A 13859-nucleotide genomic window follows, 5' to 3' on the forward strand; every position below is an offset into this window, starting at 1 on the left:
TGAACAAGTCAGACATTTAAATATTGCATATATTACCTTAACTGTATTGTCGATTCGACTTTCCTTGCATATTGTTTATTTCTCAGATATGTGTAAACCTAAGGTATTATATGATACCTGTGAGATCCCTATCCAGTACCCAGATTAAACTTTATCAATTTGAGAGAAAATAACTCTTGATCTCTCACCCATGGCTATCTTTGTCATCTGGCCCCTCAGTAGTATGATACCAAGACACCATAATCAGTTCCTGCAAAAAGAACTTGTTGGAGATGGTACTAATAGTAAAAGAACTACAAAGAGGTGCAGCTATATTTTATTTCACAAACGTGTAGATATTATTGCAAAAAGACAGATTTAACAATTATTCATTTTAATCTGTCAACATTATTATTTTTTATTATTTTTGAAATGCATATATTTTATCTGCCGACTGCAGCAAAGACTGGGCACTCAACAGTAGCGTTATTTTTTCTGACAACTCTGGTTACACATGCCTTGGAGTCCAAGAAAACCTTACAGTTCTTCTTATCGTATTCCACAGGTGTGATATATCTACAATAAAAGAAGAAATATGAGGGTACCATCAGATAGTGGGAAAAAAACATCTTCATCACATGTCTTAAGTACGGCAAGTTACCTCGTCATTCTGGTTTGCATGTACAATCCTGGCATATCGCTAAAAGTTATAAAGAAAGTGCTATACAAATTGTATAAGAAAAAGCACTATGATACCGGGAGGTAAAAAGAAAAATGCTTATTGAGCTATATATTTTTTTTACTTTTAACCATGCTGTGCAGTAGCCATGCTGCTCTACAACATGGCTAAACGAAATTGGTAAGGCCAATAGCTCTCAAATAAGCGTGACCTTCTGGCTTTGCCAATGCTTGTTAGACCTTAGCTCTTGGTTAGGTTGGATATGCTTTTAGCCCTTCATAGTCGGTGCCATGTAAAGAGGGGTGGGGCAAAATTCTACCTGTCAGATTGGTTGACGGATCCCTTTTCAGTCAGGGGCAGGGCCAGTGGCGACTGGTGACATTTGAAAGTGGTGTGGAGTAAAAGCTCAGGATGAGTGTCATGTGGAGAGCAAAGCGATCTGATTATCATAAGGAGGGTTTGGGGGGAAACGTTTGGGAAAAGAGTGGGCAAATGGTGCATTTTCAAGCAAATTTGAGAAATCAAGAAGGCTAATAAAGCAATTGTTGTTAGGTCATCATAAGGATGCAAAGGAATTTAAGCCTGTAACACGTGACACAGGCTGATACTACTTTGCATATTATAAAACCTCTGGTTGTATTTAATATTTTTATGTTTCGAGAGTTGCCACAGTCCTATCATAAAACAGAATACAAAAGCCATGTAACAGAGGGACCAATGGCAGCCGGCGTGTGCCGGTGGGACCATGGGGAGAAAATACTTACAAGGCTGCACTGTGAGCAAACGAAAATGGCCTGCTCACACTGTTTCCCTCAGAAAAGAGTTGAAAATACTTCTCTTCACCCAGTGGGGGTGTGCTTTTCGAGCCGAATGTTTCGTTCTGTTAGTACTACTCAAGGCGGATCGTATGGGTCTAGGAACTTGTCCAAGGACGCCCACATTCCCCTGCAGGGTTGTCTCCATGTCAAGACAGTGGCAAGGAAAATAGTAAACTTCTGGTATGCTATCTCTTTTTCTCTCTACCTCAATTCGCATCCATTCCCCTTTCCCTTACTGTGACAGTGGATAGGGGGCAGTCAAGCATATATTACCTGTAACTGTACTACAACTAACACAGCCAGTTCAGGCTGCCACCCTGTAACGACAAAGGGTTGACGATTACATGTTATATGTTATATGTTGTATAAAAACAATACAAAATATATTGAAATAAGAAAATACTTCTGTTCAAGCAGGGGTGCAACAAAGGTACCATGTATATTCTAACTTGAAGGAGTGGGGGTAAGGGGAGGAAGCATGTGAGAGAAAGAGAGGGAGGGAGGGAGTCTGAGAGGGTGGTAGGCATATAGAAAGTAAGAGCAGTGTATGTGTATGAGAGGGAGATAAAAGAAAAAGCGAGATAATGATAAGAGGTGAGAGACATGAGAGAGCAGAGGGAGAGCAGAGGAGGGGGAGAATTGGTGGGAGAGAGAGAGGGTCTGGAATCAGAAGTAGAGAGTGACACAGAGAAAGAGAACGTCTGAGCGAGGGAGGGAGAGTAGAAGAGAGTGTGAGAAAGGGAGAGAGTTGAAGAGAGAGTGAACGAAAAGTAAACTTTGTTTTCCTAGTGGAAGACTGGTGTACTCAGCAACCCAACTGTTCATGTAGGAGCACTATTTCTCTCTATGCTACACTATCAATTTACCCCATGTTTTCTCCTGAAATGTTGGCTGGTTTGCTTTATTTTACATTGTATTCATTTATTGTGATAAAGCGAAAAGCACTGCAGTAGATCAGTTTACCGTGGATTATTCATTATCCCTCCCTCTAAATCAACCCCTTGATACCTAAACAATGACTACTGTATTGTGATTTTATGTGGCACAGACATGGCCAAGAGGCATGTAAGCACCTAACAAGAGTTCAGTTACCAACAGCCAACAAAAGAGTACATTGCAGATACAAAAGAGGGGAAAAACTAAAAGCAGACATTCGGGCACACACACACATAGACACTCAGCTCTGCTTCATGCTCGGGCACATACCCACACATACAGACAGACACTCTGCACTGCCTCATATTTAGAGAACAAGAGCACTGCGGCCAGGGGCGACCGGTATGGCTTGCGGGTGGTGGGGCGGGCACGCGGGGTTGGGGCTTAGGAGGGAGGGAGATGGGGGCAGCGGGCTGCAATGAAAAAAAATAATAATAACACTGACATTGCCGCCGCCGGGTCCCGCGTCTCAGGTCCTGCTCTCCTGTGTCCGATTTTAGGTCAGAACAGGAAGCAGGTAGCCAAGCTCCTACCCCTAAGCCAATCACAATGCTACAATGCAGCGCTGTGATGGGTCTGAGCGCTGTGACACAGCGCTCAGCCAGGGCTGTAGGGGTAGGAATGTTCTCCATGCAGCCTGTAATGCAGCCAGCATGGAGAGCAAGGAAGTGTGCATGAGTGTTTTGGGCGGCCCGAGAGGGCCGCCCAAACATTCATTGTGCACTTACAAGGGTTGTACACTCCCCCTGCTCTTCAGCCCCGCCCCCTCATGCAAACTGGCACAGAAGGAAAAAATTAAAATGATAATAACATTAAGTTATTATCATTTAATTTTTTCCTTTCTTTTCCTGCTTGTAGGCAGTGAGGCGAAGCTCCTCCACCTTAGCGGAGGAGCCACCGCTGAATGCGGCGTGTGCACACACCTAGACACTCTGCATTGCCTAATATCTAGAGCACAAGAGCACTGCAGCGTGTGCACATAAACACACACAAACACAGACACACCTAGACACTCTGCATAGCCTCACATCTAGAGCAAAGGGCACTACAGTGTGTGCGTGCACACACACACACATGTAGTCCTTCCTCCAGCCAGTGTGACAGAGATGGAGGAGAATCCGAAGGGCTCACTTATTTAATAAAACCTTGTCACCAAGAAAGTGCTAAACAAGTGACCAACTGCATGTCAGTAGCCATGTGTAGTGCACATTGTGTAACCTGAAATGTTTCCAGGCGCTTCTTGCAGAAGTAGCAAATACCCCTATGCAAATAAACTCTATGAGAACACCACTTTTTAAAATATGCCACATTTAATGAGCAATCTTGGACACCAGTGGGGTTGTGATTGCTTGTACGTTCTCACAGAGCTCACTTCTTAACCCTTGGTATCCCCAGCCGCACTCATCGCACCGCAGCATAAGAGCAGAACAACCCCTCGCTCTATGCTCTGCTCTCCAGGCTCTGCTCAGCCTACTGTCCTAAGGTATGGGGGTCCTTGCTCCTCTTGTGCTGGGGAGGGGGGCAGGCTGTATTTTATGATACACTTCCCATTAGCCCAGGATCACAGAGATGAACACTCATGACTTGCTGCCTCTGGGTGTGCAGCTCATCACCCTGAGGTCCGGTACCAACCCCGCAACTCCAGCAGCGGAGGAATTTGCTGATCTTTGGCAGCCCCTTACACAGCCATTGGCTTGATCAGGGGCTGCCAACGTTCATTTGGAGCCTTGGTGGCTGCTGCAGCAATCCACTGGGCTCCTACATTGCAGAGTCTGTCGAGGGCTCATGTGTGCATGTCGCGCTGGTCGGAGCAAGGCTCCTTTCCAACCCGACATACACACTTCACCCAAAGTAGGCCAGACTCCGGGAAATCATCATGAAGGCTCGGAAGGGAGGCTTCACCCTCGTCTCCCCCTCCATGTAACGTCTTTGCTCGGGTGATGGTTATGTTGGGCACTGCGGTAAAAAAAATCTTTAGTGATTAAACATAAACATTTTTAATATGGCAAAGAAACAAGGGGAAAAAAGCCCCCACTTCCATATAGACATACCGCCCCTGGGCAGGACTAGGCTTGATTAGCTTATGTTTAGTCAATGGAACAGAAAGCTAAACTAGAATAGGTCGGAATGGACCTCAAATAATTTTCAGGGCATAAGGCACACCCATAGGTGGTTTGTATAGCTGGTTTTGCATTGAGACTTAGGCTTGAGTGGGGCGAGTGCTAGGCATGGTCATATGCTGACTTGAGTGCCCTCAAAATATCCTACAATTTTTGGTTGCTACTGCAAAAGACAACAGTTGATTAGCGACGACAGGATACTTATATGGTACTTGCCTATTGGCCTATGTTTGCCACCACACCTGAAGTGTTAGTGAAAAACTTAGTATCCTGAGTACAGTGTCAGGCTAATGATTAGAAGCAAGACCAGGCACTCTTTCAAAATTAGCCAGATTCTCTAGTGCAATTGATTTAGGCACTTCTCCATCACTTTTTTGCTATTGTTGGTAATTTTGTAATATGTTTATATTGTACTTTATCCATTCTAGTGGAAATAACCAAGTCATAATACCCTCCATTCATTCTCATATCTTCTGGCAAGCAAAACAAAAAAATAAGCATCCGTAATCTCAGTTGTTTTCCTATTGTATAGTGATATGGCTTTTACCAAGCTGCTTCAATTCACACACAAAAAGAAGGGGAATGAGGTACTACTCTGTGACAGAGCAGCAGCGGGGGGGGGCCCAAGGCACCCCGGGGGCACATCCGAGGACAAACTTCCACTGACCGGAAGGCCAGCCCCCGACCCAGACGGAAGAAGAAAAGCGGAAGAGGCAGAACAAGCGTTGGGTTTCGACGAGGCGGAAGGAGGCCGGAGAACGGACCCTGGGGATGAGTACAGCGACGAGGAAGAAGGGAGCACCGTAACGGAAGGAGGATCCGGACTGGGCGAGAACAGAGGAGCGGAAAGCGGAGGAGTGGAGAACCAAGGACCGGGCAAGAGGAGCGGAGGAGACAGCGTCGGAGCGAGTCCAGAGGCAACGGCCAGCGAGAGTGGGGAACTCCAGGGCAACATCCCTCGGGAAGGCGTGGAGGACGAGGCAGCGGTATAAGGCAAGTGGCGAGTGGGGCAAGGAGGGTCTGGCAGAGCTGGGCGATGTACCGGGTGGCATTTCTGGGATACTGAGGTGCGGAATAAAGAAGTCCAGCTAAGCGGCGTTTGCGCAACTGGGGCACAGATAGGCCTCCTGTGGAACTAGAACTCCTGGCCTTTCCTCCCTTCCTGCACGGGCGGGTTCCCTTTATTTCTGTAGGTATTCTTTGGTGCATAGCCTCTTGTTTGTTTGTGTCCCTTAGAGCAACCGGGTGAGGTAACACGGTGCTACGGGCTAGAGGCCCCTTTTCTGTTGTCATCAAACGGGTGGGAGCAATAATAGAAAATACAGGGTCTCTAACTGCCTGTTCCACTCTCCATTTCCCCGAGGCGGAGACCCCAGGAGGAAGAGCCCTCCCAAGAAAGACCAGAAGACCCCTTGGAGGGACGACAAGAATCCAGACCCGTGACCCCAAAAGACACAGGACACAAATAAAAACCCAAAGTCACTGAGCTTTACTTAATAAACACGATGTTATACGGAATCCCTGGCCTTGCGTCCCTTCTGGTGTGTGACATACTCCTTTTCCATCCTTCCTATAATCTTTATACTGTAACCACAAAACTAGAAAAAGTAGGAAGAGATAGGTTGGCAAGAGATATCACCTGTCTCTTTTGTGATCTTGGGAAAACATGAGGTTTTAAAAGTATGTCCTCACCCACTAGATAGTGGCATGCCTCATCATAGGGCTGCTACAACATCCCTGCGCAGACCAACGCCTGGGATGGAGCATAGGAAGGGGAGGACATTACAAACATAAATGTGTTGGGATCCATGCAGTTGACAAACAGAAGGTGAATTCCCTCTCCAAATTTAATCTTTTAACCCTATCAAGGCGAACCCAGGAATAAAGAATTGAGAAAGGGTATCTCTGAGTTAGTTTTTAACAGCTTTTATCTTCTTTTTGTTAACTGCATGGATCCCAGCACATTTATGTTTGTAATGTCCTCCCCTCCCTTTGCTCCATCCCAGGCGTTGGTCTGTTCAGGGATGTTGTAGCAGCCCTATGTTGAAGCATGCCACTATCTAGTGGACAGAGTGTTATTGCTGTGGTGTGATGATGCAGTGAAAATAAAGTAGTTACTTGCCTGTAATAATTGTTTTGCAGATAAGATCTTTTCTCAAGTCACATGCTCTACATTTATACTACAACAAACAAAAGGAGGAAATATCTTGAATATCATAAAGTGCATGTATATGGTCTATCTGAGACCGGTAAGTAATAGCACCCAGAGAAATCGGTGCTCACCTTACATTTGTCTTGGACTTGTGTGAGATTAAAGAAGAGTTTTTATGGTATATATCTATATATATATATATATATCCAACAAACACGATCGCGTCTGCTCCAGCCTCTTTGGTGTGAGGAGTGTTCAGAGAGGTAGCGAGCCTCATATATCCAACGCACAACTGGAACAAGCCACCGGAACCAATATCCCAGGTCAAAAATCACAGAGCCATCACTCAGTTTAATATCAGTGTAAGTTTACTTCACACACGGCAACATTCGACAACCCAACACGTTTTGGAGCTCACGCACTCCTTGGTGACGGGTTAGGCATATGCATACTATCTTCCTTATTTAAAGAGACAAGTTGGGTGTTTCTGCAAACAACATTCAAAAAATACTTTGCATTGTTTTTGTATTTTAACATGAGCATCAAGAGCAGTTTCTGTGAGCGTTATTTAACATAGATTCCGCTTAATCCACAAATCATGCTCATCCTCTTCTGTTGGGGAGGATGGAGTCAATAAAAAAGTATTTCAGGTCTTTAGGGTCTGCATTATGGAATTCACTGAAATGTCTGGCCACCGGGTAGGCTGGATCCCTGTTTTTTATTGCCTTTATGTGCTGGAGTAACCTCTTGTGTCCTTGCAGTATAGTACTGCCTATATATCGTAGGCCACATGGGCACCAGCACATAAACCACAAAATCAGATTTGCAGGTAAGGGCCTTGTTGATAGGTTTTTCTTGTTCCCCAAAGGGAGTTTCATAAGTAGTTCGGCTGGTTCCAAACAGACATGCCTTGCACGTCTTCCATTTGAAGAACCCTTTTCTTTGGGAAAGCCAAGTCCCACTGGTTTGGCCATCAGGGCCATTTTGGACTAGGACATCCCTCATAGAGGGTGCCCTACTGTAGGTGATGGCTGGCCTCTTCGGAAGTAGGTGACCTATTGTGGGATCTCCTAATACTAGGGGCCAATTTCTTTCGATGATGTTTCTGATCTGTTTTTCTTGTTTGCAGTACCCTAAAATAAACCTGAAAGTGTCTGCATCTTGTTTCTTTTCATTTTCTCTCTGTGTTTTTCTTGAGGAGGGTTTCCCTGGGGACTGTGTTACTGTGTTTGATGGCCACAAAATATATATATATATATATATATATATATATATATATATATATATATATATATATATATATATATATATATATATATATATAACCTACTGGCCGTCGCCAGTAGGTAGTTATAGTTAGGACCATGTTTCCATAGGAAGTCTCAAAATTCTATTTTGAATAACTTTGGCGCCGGTAGACAAATCCACGTGAAATTTTCAAAACTAATGGGGCGCTCCGCTCAACTCCTACCCTGAAAGTTTTGGGATGGTTCGTCAAGCGGGGGCCGAGAAAAAAAGGGGGTCCCAAAACGCGTTTTCCCCATGCATTTTTCCATAGGGACTTTAGTCGCAGCTACAGCCCGAACGGCTGAACAGAATTATGTGAAATTTGGCAGAGAGGTAGCCATAAGGTCCATGAAGTGCCTTTTGCAGGTTTGGTGTAAATCTGTTCAGTATTTCCTGAGAAATTAGCATTTAAATCAATATATATATCTGTACGCACGCAGCGTGCGCGCACTGAGCAAGACCTGTGCGCGCACCCTGCCGTGCGCGAGCGCACTTCTGATTGGTTGTTAGATGTCAGTAAACATTCGAATCGGTGGAAATCAGGAAGCGGCGGCGCCATTTTGTCTCTCGCATAAAGAGGGGGTGATAAACAAAGGGGGAGAACGTGAAAAGGGGGCAGAGTGGGGAGATATTGACCCACTAGGCATTGTAAGGGGGTCACAGTAGGGCCTTGTAGGGCACCCGAAAAATGTTTAAAAACAAAAAAATTATAAAAATTCGCAATTAAGTGAAAAGATATAAGGTGGCTCTAAAAAGAGCCCTTGTGTTTATTGTGTGTTTTTGGTACCTACAAGTAAGTACCGATGCAGAGTCTAAAGTTCAAGAGGAAGACTCTGTTGCCTTCATCAGTGAAGTGTACACCATCTCCTCTATAAATGTCTTGCATGTTGTAACGCAAGTTGTTGTGGTATATAGAACCCATACCATAGTCTCTGAGGAAAGCAGAAATAGATTTGTTGACGTGCTTCCTTGCTTTGTCAATCTGTGGACAAAATTGGTTGGACCAGTTCCACTTTTGCCTTTGGCATATGTTAGAATATACAAAGGCAGTTTGTGGAAAAAGCGACATCAATTGCACAAAGGTGTCCTTAATAAGCATTTCCAGACCTACGCCAGTTAAAGTGCCTAGGTCATTACCACCACAGTGCACAATAATAAGGTTAGGCTGTGGGAGATGTAGAAAGGTTTTCACCAAAGGCATTAATTGGTGCCACTTTAACCCTCTCTGACCAATCCATTTAATGTCTACATTTGGCAAAGCAAGGTCTCTCACCATACCTCTTTTTTCTGCAAATTTTTCACTCCAGAAGACATAGCTGTGACCTACAATCCACACTGTGAACATCTTCCAAGGAGATCTGGATGCACTCAGGAGGTGTCTTTCAGTAGAAAGGCAATATGAAATGAAAGACAGTTGAAAAATGGGGGCACACATAGTTTTTTTTATAAAAAGAACTCATTGGCTGTTTCAAACCATTCTACACTAAAAACTAGGCTGTATGTTTAAATTTTAAAAAGCATGTTTTGTATTGATCAGAAAAATGTGTTACCAAAGAACATTACTATGGATTTGCTGTTAGGTTTGAAAAGTCAAGCACTCTTGCTCTTTGGATATGAAACATTGTCTGCTGAACTTCTGACCTCTCTCCTCACAGCAGTGTTCCATGACCTGTTGCTATGGTAGCAGGCAGGAGACAAGTTGGGGGAAGGGTACATTTGGAAAGGGGTTGAAGTTTTCAACTAATAGAAATGTGTGATTTCATTTGAAAAAAGTGGGAAGCACTGAGATTTGAAATTAACATGTATATGTGTGAAAAAAGAGAGGGAAACATTGCCATTTACTGGTTCTGGAGAGAGGAGAGAGGTGTGGAGCTCTGATATTCTGACTCTGATAGTCTGCTGTTTGAGTGGCACATTTCTTTCTCAACTAACTATTTTAAAAGGTGAGTTATGAGTTTGAGAGGGGATGTATGTGGTGATTTTTGAGATCAATATTAGAATTGTGAATCTCCTTCAAAAGTTATGTTTTACATTTTGAGGTTTGCGAGATATTTAACTGTTTTGAACTTGTAAGATATTATGGAGTATGTTTTCACAATAAGTTTATGTGTACTGGTAAGAATGAGGAATACTGTTTTGTGCCTACCATCAAACCATGAGTCTGTGTGCAGAGAAGAATTGTTGACAGAGATTTAATTTGCGTTGCTGTTGAAAAGTAAGACTTGCAGTTGAAAGGAAAGGACAGCTTGTTTTTAATTGTGATGGTTAGGATTTAGCAGAAATCACTTTGAAAGAAAAGAGAGGAAAATGGCAGCACATTTGAAATTAGCATTAGTTCTGTAAGAATTGCTGACCCAGGAAAGGGGCAGCCTGTGTTTTGTGCCTACCAACACAGCATGAGTCTGTGTGCATATAGGAATTGTTGTCTGAGATTTAATTTGTGAAGTTGCTGTTCTGTAAGGATTGCAGACCCAGGAAAGGGGCAGCCTGTGTTTTGTGCCTACCAACACAGCATGAGTCTGTGTGAATATAGGAATTGTGGCCAGAGATGTATTTTGTGTTGCAGTTGTTTTGTAAAACATGCAGTTGCAGGAAAGGGACAGCTTGTTTTCTTCAAATGTGGTGGTTAGCAGTCAGCAGAAATCACTTAATCGCAAATGAGAGGCAAAAGCTAAAACATTTGAAACCAACAGGGTAGATTTCCCTTTCAAAATAGCAAAGGCACAGGTAGTTGCCATATGTTCAAAACTGAAACTAACCTTTCGCACACATGCACTGTTACATACATCCCAGCAGTCTTCATGCAGTTTTGAAGTCTCTTTGCTCATCTGTCTTGCACCAGACGATACACAGTCTCCAGAAACACACTCTTGGCACACACGCAGCACCTTCTCCAACACTCTCATGCGTAGTACTCAGCTCTGTGTGATGTTTCAGATAGCACTGTGTAATGCAAACACATTCAACGTCACCAAGGCCTCATTTTTATTGATCTAGTCTAATCACTCACCCTGTAACACATGGTCATGGTCTCAAGGAGCTGTTAGGACATGTGCTGTTTTCTGCCTCTGTAGATTGTTTTTTTTTTTGCCCGCTGTTAAATGATGAATACAATTGTTTTCACTATTTTAAGTGAAAATTAAAAAATTCTGAAAACAGCAAAAAAAGGGCAAAAAATTGCTTTGTAAAATATGTAAAAACATGTAATGCTTTTTGTAATGTATGATTGAATATTAATACTTTTTTTCTTTTTTTGCAGAACTAGAAATAAAAAATAAAAAAATAAATTCTGTTCCCTTGGAAAATACTAAAACAAATTTTTTTCAAAAGAATTTATTTTTTTTAAAAAATAAGTGAAAAATATTTGTATTTCTCAATCCTCCCTTTTCATGCTTCCATTTCTTCACCTCTTTTTGTACATTAATTTTTTTTTTTTTTTTTTAAATTTTTAAAAAACATCCAAATAATAAATAAATAAATCCCCCCAAAAATTTTGGGGGTTTAGTTTTTAAGTGGCTCTTAAAAGAGCCCTTGAGTTAATGGAGGGAAACAGGAAGAGAAAAACGAAAAAAAAAAAAAAACATCTATGGCCTACTGCACTCATGCGCATCAAATTTTCTCTGAATGAGATCAAGACTGGTCTCACACACAGAAATAAGTCGACCGCAATCAGTGCAGCGTGTGGACAACCTCGCAAAACAAGGTGGTCCAAAAAGAGGTGTGGAAGAAGGCAAAGGCACCACTGCAGAAGAAGTGCTCGCCTGAGCTGCCGAAGATGTGCTCGGCTGAGCTGCTGCAGATGTCGTCGGTGGAGCAGGTGGAGGGTTTGCTCCAGAAGCTCGACGAAAAGTCACTGGATGCATTTTGTCAACATGCCTCAACATAGTGTGAATGCTAAAAGAATACTTCTTGTTAGGATTCCCACGAGACAAGACTTTTTGACAAAGTACACAAGTAACTTTAGGTGCATTTACCTTTTTTTGTCCCTCTGGAAAAGTGAAAAACTGCCATATAAAGCTGTCTTTCTGCTTCCTGCTCCTCTGCCTCTCAAGAGTGTCCTGGTCACTGTCTGAAGATGGTTGCTGTTCAGCCATTGTCTCTCAACAACAGAATAGCTCCTTCTCCAAAGGAATCAGAACTAATAATGAGGGGAGTAGGTGTGGTTTGGGAAGAATCTGGAACTGAAAGTACTTCAAACCAATCAAAAGTGATGATTCATGATCACATGACTTGCCATGAGGGGATTGGGTGTGGTGTTGAAACAATCAGAAACTGAAAGTAATGATAACCAATAAGAAGTGTTGTTTTATTAAGCATACAACCCGAGGTGCGCGCACTGCGCAAGCTCCGAGCGCGCACCTTGTGATTACGCATGCGCGAACGCGTAGGAGCGCATGTGCATACGTCATATGCGCGTACGTAACGCGCATACGTTGAACACGTTTTGCGCGTAATTTAAGCGTATGCGGAAGTGAACCGCGTGGAGCGTGTACGACGCACGCACGCATGCGTACGTACGTACGCATACGTACTGGGTGCGCGCTCCCAGCGCGCACTATAACGTATATGTGCGTACGTAAATTACGTACGACGGTATTCATAAAAAACTTACGAAAACGTACTAGGAGCGCGCTCAGAGCGCGCACCCCAAGAATTTATATAAAAAAAAAAAAGTGGAGAAAAATTAATTGCAAAAATTAAATAAACTGTTCAACTTTATCCTAATTGAAATTTTAAAAAAAGAGCAAAAACAAATAAAAGGATACAGAAATTATATAAATGAATACATAGGAATTTTATTTTTATTATTAAAAAAAATATATTTAATTTAATAATTCAAAAATTAGCATTTAAAAAACCGTACAAATTCACAGAAAAAACCAAAGGTTTCACACACGTTATAGTTAGGAATTAGCATTTAAAAAACCTTGCAAATTCACTGAAAAAACCATAGGTTTCACACATGTTATAGTTAGCTGGACATTTCTCTCATACAAAACCAATGAAATTCCCCCGTTATAGTTAGTTCAGCTAACTATAACTCGCGCGCCCGCAATGCACTGCTGATGACGTCACATATTACATCACTCATGACATGGTCAGTGACATCACTCATGACATCACTGATGACATCTCAAATGACATCACTGATGACATCACTGATGACATCATCATTGTGGTAGAGTGGCAGACCTCCTCTCCCCCTAATATAACCTTTGATACACACATTCAAAAATAGAGACTAAAATTTTCAAAACAATCGACATACCAATACCAGTTACAACAACCTCTTCAGTAATTCTAAGATCCACATACACATCCACTCATTCACCAACAGTCATATACAGTCACTCATACATGTAATCACTCATCATATGTACTTATACACCTATACATCCTGTTACACAATGCCACTCATCCATAGAGTTACTCACACACATAGTCACTCATGCTAATAAAGAATCAAACATACATTTACTTGCATATACAGTTATACACACACCACCACACTTACTTCTATGGAAACTTACACATACTTAGTCTTTTAAACAATCACTTATAGAAATACATACTTATTCATACAGGAACTCTTTCAATCTCTCACTCTCACATATACTCACTTATATACACCGATATTCACATATACTAGTTTAAAACATATGTAGTTACTCATAAAGACACTATTGAAACAGTCATTCACTCACTAACACAACCATACACACACTCATCCACCTATACAGTCCTGCACACATGCTGTGTTCAACACATACAAACAGTGAGTCAGTCATTCATGCACCTATGTACTACGTAATACCCCCCACCGAACCATGCAGACACTCAGACTGATACTCAAAAAAACAACTAATAACCTATATAGACACCCATGT

General features: G+C 42.4%; 1 protein-coding gene across 1 annotated transcript in view; it reads right to left on the reverse strand.

The window, feature by feature from the left end:
- Positions 1-422: 422 nt before the first annotated feature.
- Positions 423-13859, reverse strand: part of LOC146867182 (beta-microseminoprotein-like) — a 161125-nt gene continuing 147688 nt past the window's right edge. Inside the window, exon 4 of the mRNA XM_085620387.1 lies at positions 423-555. Within this exon, the coding sequence (XP_085476513.1) occupies positions 423-555 (133 nt within the window). The remainder of the gene's footprint in view (positions 556-13859) is intronic.

Source organism: Triturus cristatus, chromosome 1_2 (assembly GCF_964204655.1).
Source record: "Triturus cristatus chromosome 1_2, aTriCri1.1, whole genome shotgun sequence".
In the NCBI taxonomy this organism is placed as follows: Eukaryota; Metazoa; Chordata; class Amphibia; order Caudata; family Salamandridae; genus Triturus; species Triturus cristatus.